Source organism: Oryx dammah, unplaced genomic scaffold, assembly GCF_014754425.2.
Source record: "Oryx dammah isolate SB20612 unplaced genomic scaffold, SCBI_Odam_1.1 HiC_scaffold_27, whole genome shotgun sequence".
In the NCBI taxonomy this organism is placed as follows: domain Eukaryota; kingdom Metazoa; phylum Chordata; class Mammalia; order Artiodactyla; family Bovidae; genus Oryx; species Oryx dammah.
Window position 1 is genome coordinate 10,611,578 of NW_024070211.1, and position 19,994 is coordinate 10,631,571.

At 45.4% G+C, this 19,994-nt stretch overlaps 1 protein-coding gene across 2 annotated transcripts in view; it reads left to right on the plus strand.

The window, feature by feature from the left end:
* The first annotated feature begins 2,792 nt into the window (after positions 1 to 2,792).
* The window catches only part of SMPDL3B (sphingomyelin phosphodiesterase acid like 3B), a 32,762-nt gene continuing 15,560 nt past the window's right edge, over positions 2,793 to 19,994 (plus strand). Inside the window, exons 1-2 of one of the 2 annotated variants that reach the window (XM_040229804.1) lie at positions 2,793 to 3,401; positions 17,428 to 17,641. In XM_040229804.1, the coding sequence (XP_040085738.1) occupies positions 3,341 to 3,401; positions 17,428 to 17,641 (275 nt within the window). In that variant the 5' untranslated portion in view covers positions 2,793 to 3,340. The remainder of the gene's footprint in view (positions 3,402 to 17,427; positions 17,642 to 19,994) is intronic. The other variant, XM_040229803.1, reaches the window with a different exon arrangement.

The window sequence follows — 19,994 nt, forward strand, 5'->3', positions numbered from 1 at the left end:
TACAAATGAACTAATTTACAAAACAGAAACAGACTCACATACCTAGAAAACAAACTTATGGTTACCAAAGAGAAAAGGGCAGGGAAGGGCTAAAGTAAGAGTTCCAATTAACATAAACACACTACTATATATAAAATAGATAATCAACAAGCACCTCCTGCATAGTTCAGGGAACTATACTCAATATCTTGTGATAAGCTATAAGGGAAGAGAATCTGAAAAAGAATATATGTCTGCATAACTGAATCACTGTGCCATATACCTACAACTAACACACCATGGTAAACCAACAATACTTCACTTAAAAGGAGGAAAACATTGAAGATCTAAATACATAAAGAAATAGATTGTACTCATGGGCAGAAAAATTCAATATCATAAAAATATCAAGTTGAGAAGAATTGGCCCATAGGTTTTATGCAGTTCTAATAAATATTCTCAATAAGGTTTAAAAAAAAAAAGAACCCACCTGCCAATGCAGGAGACACAAGGGATACAGGTTCCGTCCCTGGGTTGGGAGGATCCTCTGGAGGAGGAAATGGCAACCCACTCTAGTATTCTTGCTGGGATAAGCCCATGGACAGAGGAGGCCTGGGTGGCACAGTCCACGGAGTCTCAGAGTCGGGCGTGCATGTGTGCTAAGTAGCTTCAGTCGTCTCTTACTCTTTGTGACCCTATGGGCTGCAGCACGCCAGGTCCTCTGTCTATGGGATTATCCCAGCAAGAATACTGCAGTGGGTTGCAGTGCTCTCTTCCAGGGGATCTTCCCAGCTCAGGGATCAAACCCACATCTGTTACATCTCTTGCATTGGCAGGCGGGTTCTTTACCACTAGAGCCACCTGGAAAGCCCAAAGAGTCTGACTGAGCAACTGAGCACGCAGGCGTGCCTGCACATTAAGATTAGGCTGGTGGGACAGCCATACAACTATGCGCCTTTGCTCTGCAATGCAGCAGGTAGGACACAAGACCACATGCGATGTCATCTTGCCAAAAAATTCAAAGCTAAATGTCATCAAAACTTTAGATCTAGCTACCAGTTTATAGGCAATATGGAGAACAGAAGAACAACTTAAATGACACCACCAAGAGGCAATCAGCCAAACACTCCAGAATGTGGGAAATTTCACAAGACGAATGACCTAGTTTCCCAACAAGGAAAAAGAGAAAAGTGGGGAGGGGGGAAATGTCTAAAATTAAGAGATACTTAAAGAGACAGATCAACTGCATGCAACATGTGGGCCTGATTTGGATCTTGATTTGAGCAAATCAATTGTATTTGGTTAGCCAAAAAGTTTGTTCCAGTTTTTCCATAAATTAAAAAAAATTTAATTAAATAAAAAAAAATTCTATGAGAAAATCAGGAAAGTTTAAACACTGACCAAGCATCTCCCTGGTTGGTATAGTTACTAGGATTTACTACTGAGATAGGCTGGGACCTGGGACCCTCTACTGGAGTGCTTGCACTTTCACCTGGGTAAATGCCTCCTTGAGTAACAGAATACAAAGAAACTATAAGCGACTAAAAATAACTGCAAGCATGAACAGTTGGGCCAATTATGAAAAATAAGATACAAAAAGGCCACAAACTTCTGAGGTGCTGGGAGCAAAAGATGGGTACTGTGTACAGCCCCACCAAGGGGTGGGGAGACTGTCTAAGCTACCCCCCCAGTCCAACCATCTGCTCCTATCCTCATCCCACTTAAAGAACCAGCCCACCCTCCTGGGAGAGTGAGCCAGGGCGCCAGTGTCTTGCTTTCATTCTGTTGTGATGCAGCACAAGTCCCAGTAAAGCCTTGCTTGAATCTCTCGTCTGGTCCCTTATCAATTTCTATTAAATTAAAAGACACCTGCTCCTTGGAGGAAAAGCTATGACAGACCTAGACAGCGTATTAAAAAGCAGAGACATCACTTTACCAACAAAGGTCCATGTAGTCAAAGCTATAGTATTCCCAATAGTCATGTATGGATGTGAGAGTTGAACCATAAAGAAGGCTGAGTGCCAAAGAATTGATTCTTTCAAATTGTGGTGCTGAATAAGACTCTTGAGAGTCCCTTGGACGGCAAGGAGATCCAACCAGTTCATCCTAAAGGAAATCAACCCTGAATATTCATTGGAAGGACTGCTGCTAAAGCTGAGAAAACTCAGAGAGATAGTGAAGGACAGGGAAGCCTGGCATGCTTTTACTCCACGGAGTTGCAGAGTCAGACATGGCTTAGTGACTGAACAATGAACAGCAAGGGAGGAAGGTGGGAGCGGGGATCAGGAAGGAGGGGACACATGTATGCCTATGGCCGATTCATACTAATGTGTGGCAAAACCCATCACAATGTTGTAAAACAATTACCCTCGGATTAAAATAAATAAATTTAAAAAAAGAAAAATGAGTCCAAGGAGGAGGGTCAGTAACACTATTAATTGTTTTTAGATCCTCTATGCTGTTCTTAAAAAATTCTAAAAAAAAAAAATTCTTATCTTTTAGAGATGTATACTACATTGTTTATGGGCAAAATGATATGATCTCTGGAATTTAAAAATAATCCTTTGGGGTTGGGGTGGGAGTAAAGATGAAGTAAGATTGGCTGTGAGTTCATAATTGCTCTTGTGGGAGGATGGATACGGCGGCTCCTTACATCGTTCTCTCTACTTCTGTTTATGTTGGCAAATTTTCACAATCAAAGAAGAGATGAAGCCATGTCACCTCCTCCCAGAGGCCCTCTCAGTTTCCTCAGAGGGTGAGCTCCCTCCTCTGGGCTTATCAAGCCACCTGTCACACAGAACTGCAGTCCAGTGGCCTGCTTCTTCCTCTAGAGGGCAGAGTGATGGCCTTGGGTGGCTCTTATCTCCCCAGGACACGGTTTCCGCATGAAAGAGCAGATGACTCTTGGTCTGGGTTCATTTGTGGTCAAACAGCTCAATCTTCAACACTTCAACAAGCACTTAAGTTCCTTTGATGGCAAAAGCCGGACATTTTCTACAGTCTGTTTGTTCTCCTGGGGTGGGGCAGCATGAAAACTCCGAAAGTGGATATTTGCTGGTCGGTGACTGCGGCTGAGTGAGTTTCCAGTTGCTGACTGGACTGACCGACACGCTCTGAGGAACTGGCAGGACTGGTGCTGCTTCTTACGTGAGAGTCCAAAGGCCTGGCAAGTGCAGCTCCCGGGGCAAACCCTGCTCACACCCCCCTGGGCAAAGGAAGAAAAGCCAGAGGAGCCAGAAGCCCTGAGTGTCTGGGAACAGCCGGTGACTGGACGGGAAGTTCTGCTCTGACACGCGGCCATCAACACCTAGCTAGGAAGTCTGTGGCTCGAACAAAAGCTCCCATCAGACGAAACCCCAGGATGAGGCTGCCGGAGGTGCTGATTTTCCTGGCCTCCTGGGGAGTCGCCAGAGCTGCACCAGGTAGGCACTGAGGACGCTTGGGATCGCTGTGAACTCAGAATCGAGAGCTGCTGGAAGCTGCTCAGGGAAAGCTAAGAATAGCAAGACAGGGAGCTCAGCTGGGTGAGAGAGTTAGTGGGTGGAGGGTGTGCTGTTGAGCCTAAGATTGTTAAGTGGAGGTGACGGCTGGCCATGGGAGGAACACGGACATTGTTCAGAGCTGTCGGTATCTAAGAGCCAGCCAGCTGGTAGAGGTAGAAGGTAGCAGGCAGATTCATGAATTCATTCAACAAATATTGGTTGAGTAGCTCTCAAATCTCGTATTTTATTGGAACTCTGTTGAGGCATTTTACTAACCTCATTGGTTTTTGGATCTGGAACACATTTTAGAATTTCCTAACAGAGTTCACTGTTGTTTAGAAATCTGCAACTGGAGAAGGGCATGGCAACCCACTCCAGTATTCTTGCCTGGAGAATCCCATGGACAGAGGAGCTTGGTGGTTATAGACCATGGGGTTGCAAAGAGTCAGACACGACTTTGAGAATAAACCACAACCCCAGAGATCTGCAAGGGTTTCTTTTCTGCAAATGCCACCAGCAGATTATCATTTTAACAGTGTGTATGCACACACTACATGGATCCTCATCATTCATGGTATAAATTTTATCCTTGCTAGACTACTCCCATCTCTCTCTTAAAAGGACATTAGATTAGCAAATGATACAAAAGCTTTGTTGTTTTGTTTAAGACAAAGGCACGCTTTCCTAAGCTTGAATTTATAGTTCTTCAAAACAAAAACAAGACCTGAGAACTAAAATGTCCTGAGCAATAAAAAGTTATTTTGAACCAAAAAAAATGAATCATGCACTATTCTTGGAACCAGGGATGTGGCAGAGAAGAAACAAAATTCCAGTGCTGGTGAAGCCTCCCTTCACCTCAGGAGAAACAGACTAAAAGACACATGGACAAAGAAATACATATTCCAGGAAATAACAAGCGTTACAGAGAATAACAAAGCAGAATAAAGGAGTAGAGAGGATGAGGGAGAAAGATTACTTAACGGGTAGCAGAGAACTGTCAAATAAAGTGACATTTGACTAGAGACCTAAGGCAGCATGGGAGAGAGCTATATGGATGTCCAGAAGAACATTCCAGCAGCAAAGGACAAAAAGTTCACAGGCCCTGAGCTGGATGCACAGGACATGTGTGGGAGCAAAAGCATGAGGCCAGTGTGGCTGGAGCTCAGAGAATGGGGGGATGGTGGGGTAGAGGGATATGGATGTTGAGAGATCACGGGGGTGGGGCCAGGGGCTGGTGCCAGCTCATGTGTAAACTTGTAGACAATTTTAAGAATGCCAAGTGAGGGAATTCATGGGCTGTTTGGTGGTTAGAACTCCATGCTTTCACTGCCCGGGTTCATTCCCTGGTCAGGGAACTAGGATCCCACAGGCTGGGAGGTGCAGCCAAAAAGAAAAAAGAAAAAGTATATAAAACATGCAAACAAAGGAAAATAGTCAAGAAGAGCTAACATTTATTTTCTGAGTACTTACTATATACTGTGCTTATGCTTTGTGCTTGACATATATTGTCCTTTTAAAACCCATTTGAAAAATGAAGTGAAAACACCTCCTCTGATTTTTATAGTCCCTGTAGTGGTGGTTTAGTTGCTAAGTTGTGTCCAACTCTTGCAACCCCACGGACTGTAGCCCGCCAGGCTCCTGTGTCCATGGCATTCTCCAGGTAAGAATACTGGAGTGGGTTCCCATTTCCTTCTCCAGGGGATCTTCCCGACCCAGGGATCAAACCCGGGTCTCCTGCACCGCAGGGAGATTGTTTACCATAGTCCTGTAAAGTAGGTACTATTAGCGTTATATCCATTTTGTGGATGAGGAAAATGAGACCCAGAGGGGACACAAAACTCCTCAAGATCCCACAGCTGGGAAGTGGCAAGACCAAGTTCATGCTCAGCCACCTTTCCACCATACACTTTGATGGATCCTCTTGGGATTGTGGGTACTACTTTTCCCCCTCCTCTTTTCTTCAAACTTTTCTGGACTGTATACATCTATAATCTAAAACTGGAGATAAATTTAGAAAGAATTCCATAACAACTGTCAGTTTTTTCAGAATCTGAGTCTCTTCCTGAAGTGCAGACTTTTGAGACACCCAGTCAGATAGCCATCACCCTTGCTTTGCATAAAGCCATGGAGTTTCTACCTGCACCATCCTTAGCCAAGAACTTGGGTGGGGCGCCAACTTGCTGGTTTCATCTCCTCCCACACAAACCGGAGGCTACACAGCATTTATCCCTCAGCCTCTAACTGCAGACAAGCCTACAAGTTCTTTCTGTGGGAGCCAGTGTGGGAGGCAAACATTTCCCTGAAGAATGACGAGCCTGCCTCTTGGAGCTGCTGTGAGGCGATGGCAATCCACACAGCTAACACAAGTGAAGTGAAGTGAAATGCGTTCAGTCGTGTCTCACGTTTTGCAACCCCGTGGACTATATAGTCCATGGAATTCTCCAGGCCAAAATACTAGAGTGGGTAACCTTTCCCTTCTCCAGGGGATCTTCCCAACCCAGGGATCAAACCCAGGTCTCCCACATTACAGGCAGATTCTTTACCAGCTAAGCTACAAGGGAAGCCCAAGAATACTGGAGTGGGTAGCCTATCCCTTCTTCTATCCCTTCTTTGGTGGTGGATTTACCAGCTAACACAAGGAGTCGGTTTTAACAAGTTAACCCTTTGTGTTTTGTAGGGCAGTGGTTTACAGAGGAGGAGTTATAACTGAAGTGTTTGGGATCATTGCTTAGCATCAAAAATGATAGCTTATTATTGTTATTGTTATTTAGTCACTCAGTTGTGTCCAACTCTTTGCGATCCCATGGACTATAGCCCACCAGGCTCCTCTGTCCCTGGGATTCTCCAGGCAAGACTACTGGAGTGGGTTGCCATTTGCTTCTCTGATAGCTTGTATGCAAATCTAAAAAAAAAGAAAAGTCCAAATGAACTTATTTACAAAACAATAACAAACTCACAGAGAACAGATTTATGGTTACCAGGGGAAAGGGGGGGGGATAGATTGAGAGTTTGGGATTGACATATACACACTGCTGTTTTTAAAACAGAAAATCACAGACTTCCCTGGCAGTCAAGTGGTTAAGGCTCTGTGCTTCCAATGCAGGGGTCATGAATTTGATCCCTGGTCAAGGAACTAAGATCTTGTGTGGCACAGCCAATATATATATATATATAATAATAATAAAATAAAAATAATAAATAAAATGGATAACTAGCAAGGACCTACTGTAAAACCAAGCCAAATCAGAAAACAATAACAACAACAAAAATCCCCACAAAGGACTGAAGTAAGGTAAGTAAAGTCGCTCAGTCGTGTCCGACTCTTTGCGACCCCATGGACTGTAGCCTACCAGGCTCCTCCCTCCATGGGATTCTCCAGGCAAGAGTACTGGAGTGGGTTGCCATTTCCTTCTCCAGGGGATCTTCCCAACCCAGGGATCGAACCCAGGTCTCCTGCATTCCAGGCAGACACTTTAACCTCTGAGCCACCAAATAATATTGCTTTATGGTGGGTTGTATGCATAACAGATAAGTCACGGAATCACAGGCAGTTAAAACTGATAAAACAGATAAGCTTTGTGCAATACACAAATGTTATGCTTCAGAAAAAAGAGGCTCCAGAAGAGAAGAAAACCTGAGATCCAAGGGGCAGAGCAGCCCAGGGATTAAGCACTCAGGCTGGTTTGTCCACTCCATGGCCATCCACCCCTTTTCTACTAGTATCGTTATCCCCATTTTACGGAAGTGGGGACACTGAGGCTCAGCTGAGGAAATCTCTTGTTCAAGTTGCCATTGAAAGTGTACCCAGGATTCAAAACAAGGTTTCTCTGATTTCAAATTTCATGCATGTCCTTTCAAAAATAATCCACTGCCTTAAGCCAGAAAACCTATGTACTACCTTTTGATATCTATGCGACCTTGAGTCTCTATTTCACTATCTGTAAAATAAGGGTAATACTATAGGAGGAGAGATGAAATAAGCTGAGCTCATGCACTTACACTGCGATGTGCTATAAAAGTTGAGACCTTTTTTTTTTTTAATATCTAAAGTCACCTGGCTAGCTAGTGGCAAAGTGCACTGTGATCATTTCTTTTCATGTACAGTATGAATCATAGGTCTGCCACTAACTAGCTCAGTTTCCTCATCTGTAAAATGGGTATGATAATAGAACGTATTTCATCATTTTGCTGTGAGGCTACATAGGCAGAGGGCTTGGCACAGCATCCGGCCTTCAGTAGGTGCTAAATAAATGGCAGGTGTTTTCCTGCCTTCCTCTTCTTGTCTCTGACCATAAGCAAACTCACCGTTCAGACATTTTAAGACTATCTTAGACTCTAGGAATGATTTTTTCGTCTCCTCCACCCCAACATGAATCAGTAAAAAGATCTCACATTATATATGATTTTTAATGACTTCTAAAAATAATTTTTAAAATATATTAGCTATATTAATTTTGTTTATTTATTTGGCTGCCCCAGGTCCTAGCTGCAGCACAGGGGATCTGTGTTCTTTGTCGTAGCATGCAGGATCTTTAGTTGTGGCAGGTGAACTCTTGGTTGTGGCACGTGGGATCTCATTCCTTGACCAAGGATTGAACCTTGGCCGCCTGCATTGGGAGCTCAGAGTCTTAGGAAGTCCCTACTTTTTAATGACATTTAAAAATATTGCATTTGAAATATATTGTTGGTTTTGATGGCACAGATTTTTCCCCTTGAACTTTGGAACCAATGCATTTTTTTTTCCAGGTCTCAGACATTTCCATGGGCCTTACAGAGGGATTAGGCTCTGGGTTCTGTATCTGTTGTCCCCAGTGTACAAAGTTAGCCTGGTGACACCTTGGTGAAGAAGGAGGGCCAAGAGACTGTTTTGCCTGCCCAGGCACAGAGAGCAGAGTTGAGCTCTCAGAATTAAAGCTAGAGGGTACGCTGTGCCCGCCAGCCTTCTGCTCAAGTAGAACCAGCCCAGAGAGGACAGCATTTGTCTTCACATTGTTCCTGGCCCTGGACCTTCACCGGCAGAGGACAGCAGCTGAGTGGATGCTGGAGCAGGCAGGAGAAGGACACAGCCACCCCCCTCATCCCATCTCCCTTCCGTGGAGAAAGCAGAACTGCAGGATCCCCAGTGATCAAATTCAGAGTAATTGCTGCTATGCATTCTCTCATATTCTCTTGTTTTAAACCTCACAATAACTGTAAAAGGTAGGGGGCGCTGTTGTCGCCATTTTACAGATGAAGAAATTGGCACAGAGTCAGTTCACCCAGCTAGTGAGCACTGGAGCTGGAATTCCAAACAGGTCTGTGCCCTCAACACTCACTGTACTTGATGCCAAGTTTATTTATAGTCTCAATGATTAATGAATAATAATGATAGCTAAGATTGGTACCTTTTCTTAAAACTCAAGGATTTTGAGAATACATTCTTACTGTAAAAGATCCAAGCAGTATGGATATAGAGTTTCTTAATTTTCATGAGATTTCCCCAGATGAGGTGTCTCCATGGTAATGTTTGAGAATCTCTGGTCCAAAGGATAAAGTGTTAAAGTGCCCACCTCCCCACACCCTCCCAGTCTCACTCTGGGTTCTGGGGGTAATTGCCAGGGACAGTGGTGTGTGGAGAGTCCTCTGGACAAACACCCCTCCCCACTTTTTTTCTGGTTGAACACAGTGATTTATTTGAAAATATTATACTTTTTTTTTCAAATACAGTAATAGAAGGGGTTCCAGCAAGTCCTATGGAGGGAGATGTTGAGGGGAGAGTGTAGGAGGAGAAGGAGGAAAAACATTATGGGAAGCCCACCAGAAGGGTCAGGCAACCATATTGTGTGTCATTAGAACTGAAGGTGGATAGGGACTTCCCCCAGGGGGCGCTAGTAGTAAAGAACCCACCTGCCTATGGAGGAGACATAAGAGACTTGAGTTGGATACCTAGTTTGGGAAGATCCCCTGGAGGAGGAAATGGCAACACACTCCAGTATTCTTGCCTGGAGAATCCCATGGTCAGAGGAACCTGACGGGCTACAGTTCATAGGGGTGCAAAGAGTCAGACACATTCTGAAGCAGCTTACCAGCATGCAGGGACTTCCCCAGTTGTCCAGTGGTTAAAACTCTGCCTTTTAATGTGGAGGGTGTGGGTTCAATCCCTAGTCGGGGAACTAAGGTCTCACATGCTGTGGAACGTGGCCAAAAATTTTTTTAAAAATTGAAAGTAGATAAACAGGGCCTCTCCCTGCTGAATGGCGCACTTGGAGAAGTCCCCAACTGCCTCTGAAGTTGTCTAGGCTCCACCTCTCTTCCCCACCACGCTACTCTGTTTTTGTGAGTTGACCAATAATAACGTCAAGGAGCACTTTTCTTTCTTCCATTTAAAAAAACTACTTAGTTTTTTTTAAATCTATTTTGGCTGTGCTGGGTCTTTGTTGGCACACACAGGCTCAGTAGTTGTGGCACATGGGCTTAATTGTGGTATGTGGGATCTTAGTTCCCTGGCCAGGGATTGAACTCGGGCCCCCTGAGTGTGGAGTCTTATCCACTGGACCACCAGGGGAGTCCCAAGGAGGACTTTTCTACCAGGGCCATAATCTGTTATTCAGGGCTGATGGCTCTTCCAGGTGAAGCCATTCACCAGTCTTCCAATGATCAGCTTTGCTGCCTAAAGCACAAAGGGCACTGAACATCCAACAGCTCACTGTCCTCACTTGGAGCTTATCCTCAAAGAGCTTGACTTCTAACTCGTTTTCATTTGAGGCAAAAACATTAGGAGGGTAGATCCTAGTATGCTAGCAACTGTGAACCCCAACTTTATGAAATGAAATACCATTTCCCAGCTACTTTGCCATATTACTTAACCTTAGTTAGCTTTTCCCCTTTTGCAGGAAACTCAGTTGAAACCAACACTGACCACCCCCTGCAATAACACAGTGCCTCCTCAGACTATGATGGGATGCTATTTGCTGCACTTGTACCAAGCCTAGGTGCAAAATAATCCCAGAAATGCCCTTTTTTACCTTGTATTGGAAACACCATGTAACAATGGGAAACCAGGAGGGTGGTGGTGTCAAGTACCAATTTCTCTAGCTGCTGAGACCACAAACCTAAAGTCCTGTGTTTTTTCATCATTAGATCATTAGTGACTACAGGGATGCCTCTGAGACTGATTTTTTTTTTTTTTTAATTAAAAAGTAAAGGGACTTCCCTGGTAGTCCAGTGGTTAAGAATCCGCCTTGCTATGCAGAGAACATGGGTTTGATCCCTGGTCGGGGAACTAGGATCCCACATGCCTCAGAGCGTTCCCGTGTGCCACAGCTAAGACGTGATGCAGCCAAATAAATAAATATTTTAAAAAAGATCTCTTGGGGAAAAGAAAAGTAGAGAAGGAAGTTTTCATTTTAGTAGAACTTTGTCTAACAATGGGGTCTGAGTGACACAGTGACACAGATATACCTGTATCTGGCTGGTGTCAGTGGGTTTCTATACTTCATGAACAAGACTCGGAGAGAGCTTGAGGGACCAGGCAAGGAGGTTAACCGAAGATGTTAATTGACAGCTTCCAAGGTTGCTTCCTATAGCTATAAGCTGAGCACCACACACTGCCTCTTCTATAATTAGTCTCTTAAACAACTATTTCATTCCTCTGCTTCCCAGGGCAACCAACCAAGACCACAGTGAAAGTAACAAGAAAATACCTCTGAGAGTAAAACTCTTACAGTCAAATAAAATAAAAATGCTAATTCACCATTGTATTTATTTATCAGACAATTGTAAGCCACTGCAGGGGACAAGTGAAGTATCGTTATCTCTGTCCCCTAGGAACTTTTAAAATCTAATTGGGAGGAAAAGCACACACCAGTTGTAATTTAAATATCTTCACTGATTTTAAAAAAAAGGAAAAATAGAAAAAAGTATTTAAAAAATCATTAACTTTTTCATCGAGTTCCTTATAAATGTTTCTCTTCATTTTTATGTGCTTTTAAAAATAAAATGACTACCACACGACACATAGTTTTGTAGTCTGCTTCTTTGACTTAATTTTACTTACCAGGAGAAGCAGAAAAGGAAGTCTTTATTCCCCCTTCCAATGTTACAGCATATATGATAGATAAAGGGTTAATATTATACAGACAAGGGCTCTTACAAACTAAGAAAAATAATGGAACACCTCAGTAGAAATAAAGAATCTGCCTGCAATACAGGAGACCCTGGGTTCAATCCCTGGGTTGGGAAGATCCCCTGGAGAAGGGAAAGGCTACTCCAGTGTTCTGGCCTGGAGAATTCCATGGATAGCCCATGAGGTCACAAAGAGTCAAACATGACTGACTGACATTCACTTTCTTTCTTTCAATAGAAACGGGCAAAGAACACACAAGTAGAAAAGTCACCAAAAAAGAAATACAAGTGGCCAATCAACATATTTAAAATATTCAGATTCACTAGAAATTAAGGAAATGCAAAATAACTAATGAGATCTCATTTTTCACCAACCAAATTGGCAAACATTTTTTATAATATTCACATCTTTAGTGGGATATCTAGTACATGAATAAAAGCCTTGAAATATTCACATCTTTCTCTACTGGACTTTTTATTCTTAAGAGAAAAAGCACTATAATCTATAGGCGAGCACAGGGAACTCCCTTCAACACTCTGCAATGACTCACATGGGATAAGAATCCAAAAAAGGTGGATACATGCGTATGCACAACTGACTCGCTTTGTGGTCTAGCAGAAACAGATGCAACATTGTAAATCAACTTATGCTCCAAAAAATGTTTTTAAAAAGTAAAGAAGAAAAAAAGCATTATAATTTACAATAGGTACAAAAAAAAACACCTGAAAGCAATGTAAATATTATGTAGCATTGATTCAGTTGAGTTCAGTCACTCAGTCGTGTCCGACTCTATGCAACCCCAAGGACTGCAGCACGCCAGGCTTCCTTGTATATCACTAACTCCTGGAACTTGCCCAAACTCATGTCCATTAAGTCGGTAATGCTATCCAATGATCTCATCCTCTGTCATCCCCTTCTCCTCCTGCCTTCAATCTTGACCAGCATCAGGATCTTTTCCAGTGAGTCAGTTCTTCAAATTAGGTGGCCAAAGTACTGGAGTTTCGGCTTCAACATCAGTCCATCAGTAGCATTGATTAAATTATTGTATATTCATCAGTGGGCTTCCCTGATAGCTCAGTTGGTAAAGAATCCACCTGCAATGCAGGAGACTCCAGTTAGATTCCTGGTTTGGGAAGACCCGCTGGAGAAGGGATAGGCTACCCAATCCAGTATTCTTGAGATTTCCTTGTGGTTCAGCTGGTAAAGAATCCGCCTACAATGCGGGAGACCTGGGTTTGATCGCTGGGTTGGGAAAACCCCTGGAGAAGGGAAAGGCTACCCACTCCAGTATTCTGGCCTGGAGAATTCCATGGACTGTATAGTCCATGGGGTCACAAAGAGTGGACACCACTGACTTTCACATGAATAAAATATGTACAGAAATTAAACATCATATTTTCCTTTTTTAAAATTTTTGTTGAAGTATGATCTATCTACAGTGTTGTGCCAATCCCAGGTGTGAATCTGGGAAAAAGTGAAACTGCTGTACAAACACATAAATCCACTCCTTTTTAGATTTCCCTACCACACAGGCCATCACAGAGCAGTGAGTAGAGTTCCTTGTGCTACACAGTAGGCCCTTATTAGTATCTATTTTGTATACGATAGTGTGTGTGTCAATTCCCAATCTTCCAGTTTATCCCTCCCCCCTCACTACCTCCCCCCAACCATAAGTTTATTTTCTACCTGTGTAAATCTATTTCTGTTTTGTAGATAAGTTCATTTGTACCCCCCGCTTTTTTTTTAGATTCCACATATAAGTGATATCATATGATATTTGTCTTTCTCTATCTGACTTCACTCAGTATGAGAATCTCTGTGTGTTAGTCCCTCAGTCGTGTCCCACTCTTAGCAACCCCAAGAGGTTTAGCCCACCAGGCTCCTCCATCCATGGGATTTTTCAGGCAAGATTACTGGAGTGGGGTGCCATTTCTTTCTCCAACAAGAATCTCTAGGTCCATCCATGTTGCTGCAAGTGGCATTTGTTCTTTTTAATGGCCGAGTAATAGTTCATTGTATATATACCACATCTTCTTTATCCAGTCCTCTGTTGGTGGACGTTTAGGTTGCTTCTATGTCCTGGCCATTTGTGAATAGTGCTGCAATAAACATGGGAGTGCATGTATCTTTCAAATTATCTTTCTTTTTCTGGGTATATGCCCAGGAGTGGGGCTGCTGGATCATATAATAGTTCTATTTTCAGTTTTTTAAGGAACTTCCAAACTCTACTCCACAGTGGCTGTACCAGTTTGCATTCCCACCAACAGTGTATGAGGGTTTCCTTTTCTCCACACCCTCACCAACATTTATTGTTTGTAGGCTTTTTGATGATGGCCCTTCTGACTGCTGTGACCAGTTTTTATTTGCATTTCTCTAGTAATCAGTGATGTTGAGCATCTTTTCATGTGCTTTGGACAGTGTCTTATTTGATGGTTATAGAGAAGTAGGCCAGATGTCAAACACCCTCAGCCCAACTGGCTTGCTCAGAGTCCTCAGCCTAGGTTGTTGCTGTTGTTCAGTCACTCAGTCATCTCCAGCTCTTTGCAACCCCATGGACTGCAGCACGCCAGGCTTCCCTGTCTTTCACTATATCCCGGAGCTGGCTCAAACTCATATCCATTGAGTCAGTGATGCCATCCAACCATCTCACCCTCTGTCGTCCCCTTCTCCTCCTGCCTTCAATCTTTCCCAGAATCAGGGTCTTTTCTAATGAGTTGGCTCTTTGCATTAGGTGGCCAAAGTATGGGAGCTTCAGCTGCAACATCAGTCCTTCTAATGAATATTCAGGATTGATTTCCTTTAGGATTGACTGGTTTGATCTCCTTGCAGTCCAAGGGGCCTGGGATGAGGAAACCCAGTAACCTGCCTCCCTCTTCAGGGCCCTTGTGCTCACCTTCTTCTCCATGACATGATAATTAGACCTCAATTCCTTATAGTCTGTGACTAATTCCACAGAAGCCTGTGGCTCCGTTCCCTTATGGGTAGCACAGATGTATTATGAAAGCATTCTGGGATCAAGCACTCTGACACTGTAGACAGGGCAGATGTCCAACAGCCAAGTCAACAAGATAATTTCATGTGTGAGAGTGCTCTGAAAAAATAAAATGGGAGAGTCATTTGGAGTCACCCAGCTAGAGACCAGATGGGTGGGAAGAAGTGGAACTTGAGCAAAGGCAGTCAGAGAAGTCTTATATAAGGAGATGATTCTCCATCTGAGACCTCAAAGAAGAAGAGAAGGCAGCCATGCAATGACCCGAGATGACTGGGGAAAGCGGCAGAGGAGTCAGGAAAGAGGCCTCCTGAGGAGAGCGAGTGGGCGGGGTTGGGCCAAGGAGAAGAGGAGGGGTCTATGGTCGGCGCCACAGTGAGGAGACTGGAGCCTAAGGTCTGCCCGTGTCTGAACCTCCGGCCCTCTCTGCCATTCTTTCCACTCTCCTGACCTCTCCCAAAGTCAGGCCTTTGAGGCCGTGGGCATAAAGGCAAGCATCTGCACACACACGCACACGCACACTCACGTTTGCACAGAGAGGTCATAGGAAGCGCAAGGGAGACTGGAAGGAGTTCCAGTTCTACACTGACTAGTCTGGAACTTGCCAGAAGAGAGAAACACCAACAGCTGACACTCGAGCCGCAGAGAAGGAGTTTCTGAAGTGAAGAAATGCTCATTGAGAACTTTGAGGGCTGACATCAAAGGGGAAGAGCTGCTCCACGTTTGAGGTTTGCTGAGAAAGTGCCTGCCTGAGGCAAACGGATGACCTCTGTATGGTCTGCAGAGGAAGCAAGGGCCCCAGGTGCCAGACAGAAGGGAAAAGTTTCTCAAGCTTCCATAGCCAACCTGGCCGGCCTGACTGGAAGCAGGTGCGACCCACATACCGCCACTGGCAGGAAAGCCCCCCACCTCTGCCCACTTTCTTGATGAAATGGGATGGCTACTTTCTTTTCTCTGCGTTAGGATGTTGCCCCTGTAGGTGTAATTTCAAATATGTTAGTGATCACTATCCGTGTGAAAAGTTTTACTTCCCCCCATTATAAACAGAGACTCTCAGTTAGGGTAAAAACTTAAAATGCAGGCATAGATGATCTACAAAAAGAGTTAAAATAAAAGGCATTGATTTTACCCCCTTAGCAATCATTTTCCTGGGAGTGATTAGGGAGCCAGAGGACTCCCTCTCTCCCCGCCCCTGCCGCTGGCCCCCAGCATTTACCATGTGATCTCAAGCATGTTGACCTCTGAACTTTCATTTCCTTATCACCAAAATGGAAAGGGGATAATGATCAATCCCTTCAGGGCTGTGAGGAGGATGATTATATAATGATCATGGGAGGGACCATGGTTTGTTTAATCAGTCGTGTGCACCTTGGTATGAACAAGTTTCTGATTCTTTCCGGAGACCAGGTTTAGATCAGGAGAGGAGGGCCAAAGCTCAGAAGCATCAAGGAGTGAGATAAGGGTTCAGACTTTACCTTTGGTTTTAGAGTTACTGGGGGAGGGAGGGAGGGAGGGTGGAAAGAGTCGGGGACTGGCTAGCCAACCCTGAAAGCAATAGAAGGCAGACTCCCAGGCCCAGGCCCATTGTACTGGGATGGGTGGGTGTTGACTGTTGGTGCTGAGCGACACAGGAAGTGGAGGAGGAAGTGAGGGCAATGGTGGAAAGTGAGGAAACTCTGGAAACAGGAATTAGGCGAGAGGCCAAACCTGTTCAACCTCTCCTTCAATAGGCATCGTTGAAACCACTTACACCAGGCCCTGTGCTGGATGCAGATGAGAAAGCCACTCCAAAGCCCATTTCTTTAGATTCCCTTCTTTGTGTTACACCTAGAGATTTTTGGCATTTCACCTTACATCCAGAGTCACTAACAAGTAGGCCCACAATGAGAAATTCAAGCCAGTCTGAAATGACATTCCACCTTTTCTGGTCTACTACTCATAAACACCATTTCCACACATTTTTGTCGTTCAGTAGCTCAATCATGTCTGACTCTTTGCAACCCCATGGACAGCAGCACGCCAGGCTGCCCTGTCCATCACTATCTCTGGGACCCTGCTCAAACTCATGTCCATTGAGTCGGTGATGCCATCCAACCATCTCACCCTCTGTCATCCCCTTCTCCTGCCTTCAGTTTTTCCCAGCATCAGGGTCTGTTCTAATGAGTCAGCTCTTTGTACAGGTGGCCATAGTATTGGAGCTTCAGCTTCAGCATTAGTCCTTCCCATGAATATTCAGGGTTGGTTTCCTTTAGGATTGACTGGTTTGATATCCTTGCAGTCCAAGAGTCTTCTCCAACACCACAGTTCAAACACATCAATTCTTCGGTGCTCAGCCTTCTCTCCTTTTTATTTCCACACATATTCCCCAGCTTTTTGCTGGTATTAATTAGCAAGATCTTATGATGCCTTTGGTGTGTAAGCCTTCTCCCAGATTTTTGTATATATTTCCCTAGAGCATAACATTTAGCTCTAGTTATTGGCTCAGAGAAGTGAAGCATCTCACCCAGAGTCGCACAGCTAGTATGTGGTTCCAAAGCCTGGGTATTTAACTAATCTTTGCTTTAAAACAAGCACTCTACACAGAACTCCTGAAGGATTCCTGAAGATCATACAGTCCAATCCCTCCTGCTGCTACTGGGAACACTGAGGTAGGGAGATAGAAAGGGTCTTGTCAAAGGTCAGAGGTCAGGGACAGAACCAAGCCTATTTTCTGTTCTGCTCAGCGCCTCCCTGGGCAAAGCCCAGCCCTGGATTTGGAGAAAACTTCCTTTCACCTGTGTAAACTCCCCTCTCCTACCCCAGGGTTCCCCTGATCCCTCCCCAGCCAGGCTCAGGGAGGAACCCATACTAGAGAGGTCTCCTTGTCCCTGCAGGAAAGTTCTGGCACATCTCTGACCTGCACCTGGACCCTGACTACAAGGTGTCTGAAGACCCTCTCCAGGTATGCCCGTCTGCAGGCTCCCAGCCAGTGCCCAACGCAGGCCCCTGGGGCAACTATCTCTGTGATTCTCCCTGGATCCTCATCAACTCCTCCATCTACGCCATGAAGGAGATCGAGCCAGAGCCAGACTTCATCCTCTGGACTGGGTGAGAGCCGTCACCGCAGCTACCCTTCCCTGGCCACTGCGAGTGCCCTCTGCCCTCCTGGCACCTACACCAAACCATCTCCCTTAGTCCTCACAACAGCCCTGTTGCAGAGAGGATGAACCTGAAACTGAGAGCTTGTCCATGGGAGCCTGAGCCTGGCTGATTCCAGGGTCTGTGCCCTTGACCTCGTGTCTCCCAGACTCAGCAGAACTTGGCACTCACTGAGGTTGGGGACACGGTCATGGCATGTTTGGGCATGTGGGGAAGTCCTGGATTTCAAGTTGAGGGATGAACCCTGCTGCCACTCCCACCAGAGTTTAGGGACTGCAAGCCCCAGGGACCCAAATGCAGGGAGAGGAGAAAGTTAGGAGGGCTGAAGGTGGGTCAACATTGGGACCAAGTGTCCTGGCCAGCTGTGGGCCACCCCTGGCTGCTTGGCCTTGGGGGTCCTCCCTGGTCAGAGCTTGGCCTGCAAAGAGAGGACTTGAGGGGTAATTTCAGCTCAGCCATAGCGATGCCATTTCTGCTACTCCTCCAAGGATACTGCTGTAAGTCCTTCAACTTCCCTCAGCACTCGTGGTCCCCCCTTGACTCACTTGATCCTTCCCTCCCTCTCTTGGTAGATCAGCCTGCCCTGTGCTCACCCCTGGGCAGACATGGGGGAACAGAGATAAAAGGGACCCCGACCCTCCTTCAGGGAACTCAAGGTTTCCTGGGTGATATAGACGAGGTCACTGACCATGATATCCTAGCAAGGAGCAAGGGGCACCGAGCAGGTTGGGGAGTTTCACAGGGCACCTGACTCCCTCTGGTAAAACTGGGAGGAATTCCTGTAGGAAGTGGTGAGCTAGCGAGCAGGTGAAGAGGGCTGGCTGGAGCTCTGGCTTCCTCCGCCCTCTTCTAGCCTCTATAGACACTTCCATAAGGTGGAGCAAACCCACGACAGCCCTAGCTGTCTCTCACTGTGACATGGGAGTGACCGGAATGACCCTCACATGGACAGTAGTGGGTGGAGTAAGGCTGGACCCTTAAGAAATGTGACCATCTCCCAATGAAGCCTGGGCAGTTCTGGTTTCCCGGGGCTCAGGAATCAATCTAAGGAGAAAGTGAGTTTTAGGCCATGACTCTGGCCCCCTGCTCCCTGAGAAATGAGTAACATTCTAAGAGACATGATCCCTCTAAGAAATTCACCATCCTTTAACAGAAAAGTATGATTTTTCTGGGAAATCTCTGGGACTTGCAGAGGTTATGACATTGGATGACAGGACCTCTAGGGCCCCTTTTAATTCTTCAGTTTCTAAGAAATTTGGCCTCTCCTGGGAGAATCGCAATCCCCTGGGGATTAACCTGTAGCAATTGAATATGTTTTCTATCACACAGAATTAAATCCTCCAGACTAGGGGAAAATGGAATTTTGTTCTGATATCTTCAGATTCCTAGCCTGTCCCCAGGGAGGACGGGGCTCCAAGGCCCCTCCTGCTATCCTCATGAGGGTATCAGAGACACTGTAGAATATAATGGATGTGAGCATAAACTCCGGAGCCGGGCTGACTGGTTCAAACCCTGGCTCCACCACTGACTGGTTGTATACTCTTAGGCAGGACTCTTCACCTTTCTGTGCCTTGGTTTCTTTATCTGTCAAATGGGATAACAATAGAAGCTCCACTGTAGGGTTATTATGAAGAATAAATGAGTGGATATGGGTTCAACACACGGCAGGTACCCGGCACAAAGTGAGCCAGTGTGGACTGCTGGTGGGGGTCTCCGTATGATTCAGCTAGTTAACTTCCCCAGGGAGTCTCGGGGCACAGTTGCTGCGCTCAGTCCAGCAGAGTCCGCAGGCTTTAGATTGTGGGGGCTCCTATCACTCCCAAACCTCCCTTCCTCCTTCTTTCCCCAAACCTCCCTTCCCTCTTCTTCCTCCTTCTTGCTGCACCTTTCTAAGATGGATCCAGGAATTTAGGTCTGTCAAATGAGGGGTCGGGTGGGGGCTAAATGGTCCTGGGGCAGGTCCTGGACCTGCTAGAGTACATCCAGATGCTTTATTATGAAGGCAGATCCAAACTCCTTAGAACTCTTGGGGCAAGGAATGAACTCAGATCGGCTTCTCCACCCCACTGAGTCAATGACACTATCCAACCATCTCATCCTCTGTTGCCTTCTCCTTTAGCCCTCAATCTTTCCCAGCATCAAGATCTTTTCCAATGAGTCGGCTCTTCGCATCAGGTGGCCAAAGTACTGGAGCTTCAGCTGCAGCAGCAGTCCTTCCAATGAATATTCAGGGTTGATTTCCTTTAGGATGGACTAGTTTGATCTCCTTGCAGTCCAAGGGACTCTCAAGAGTCTTCTCCAA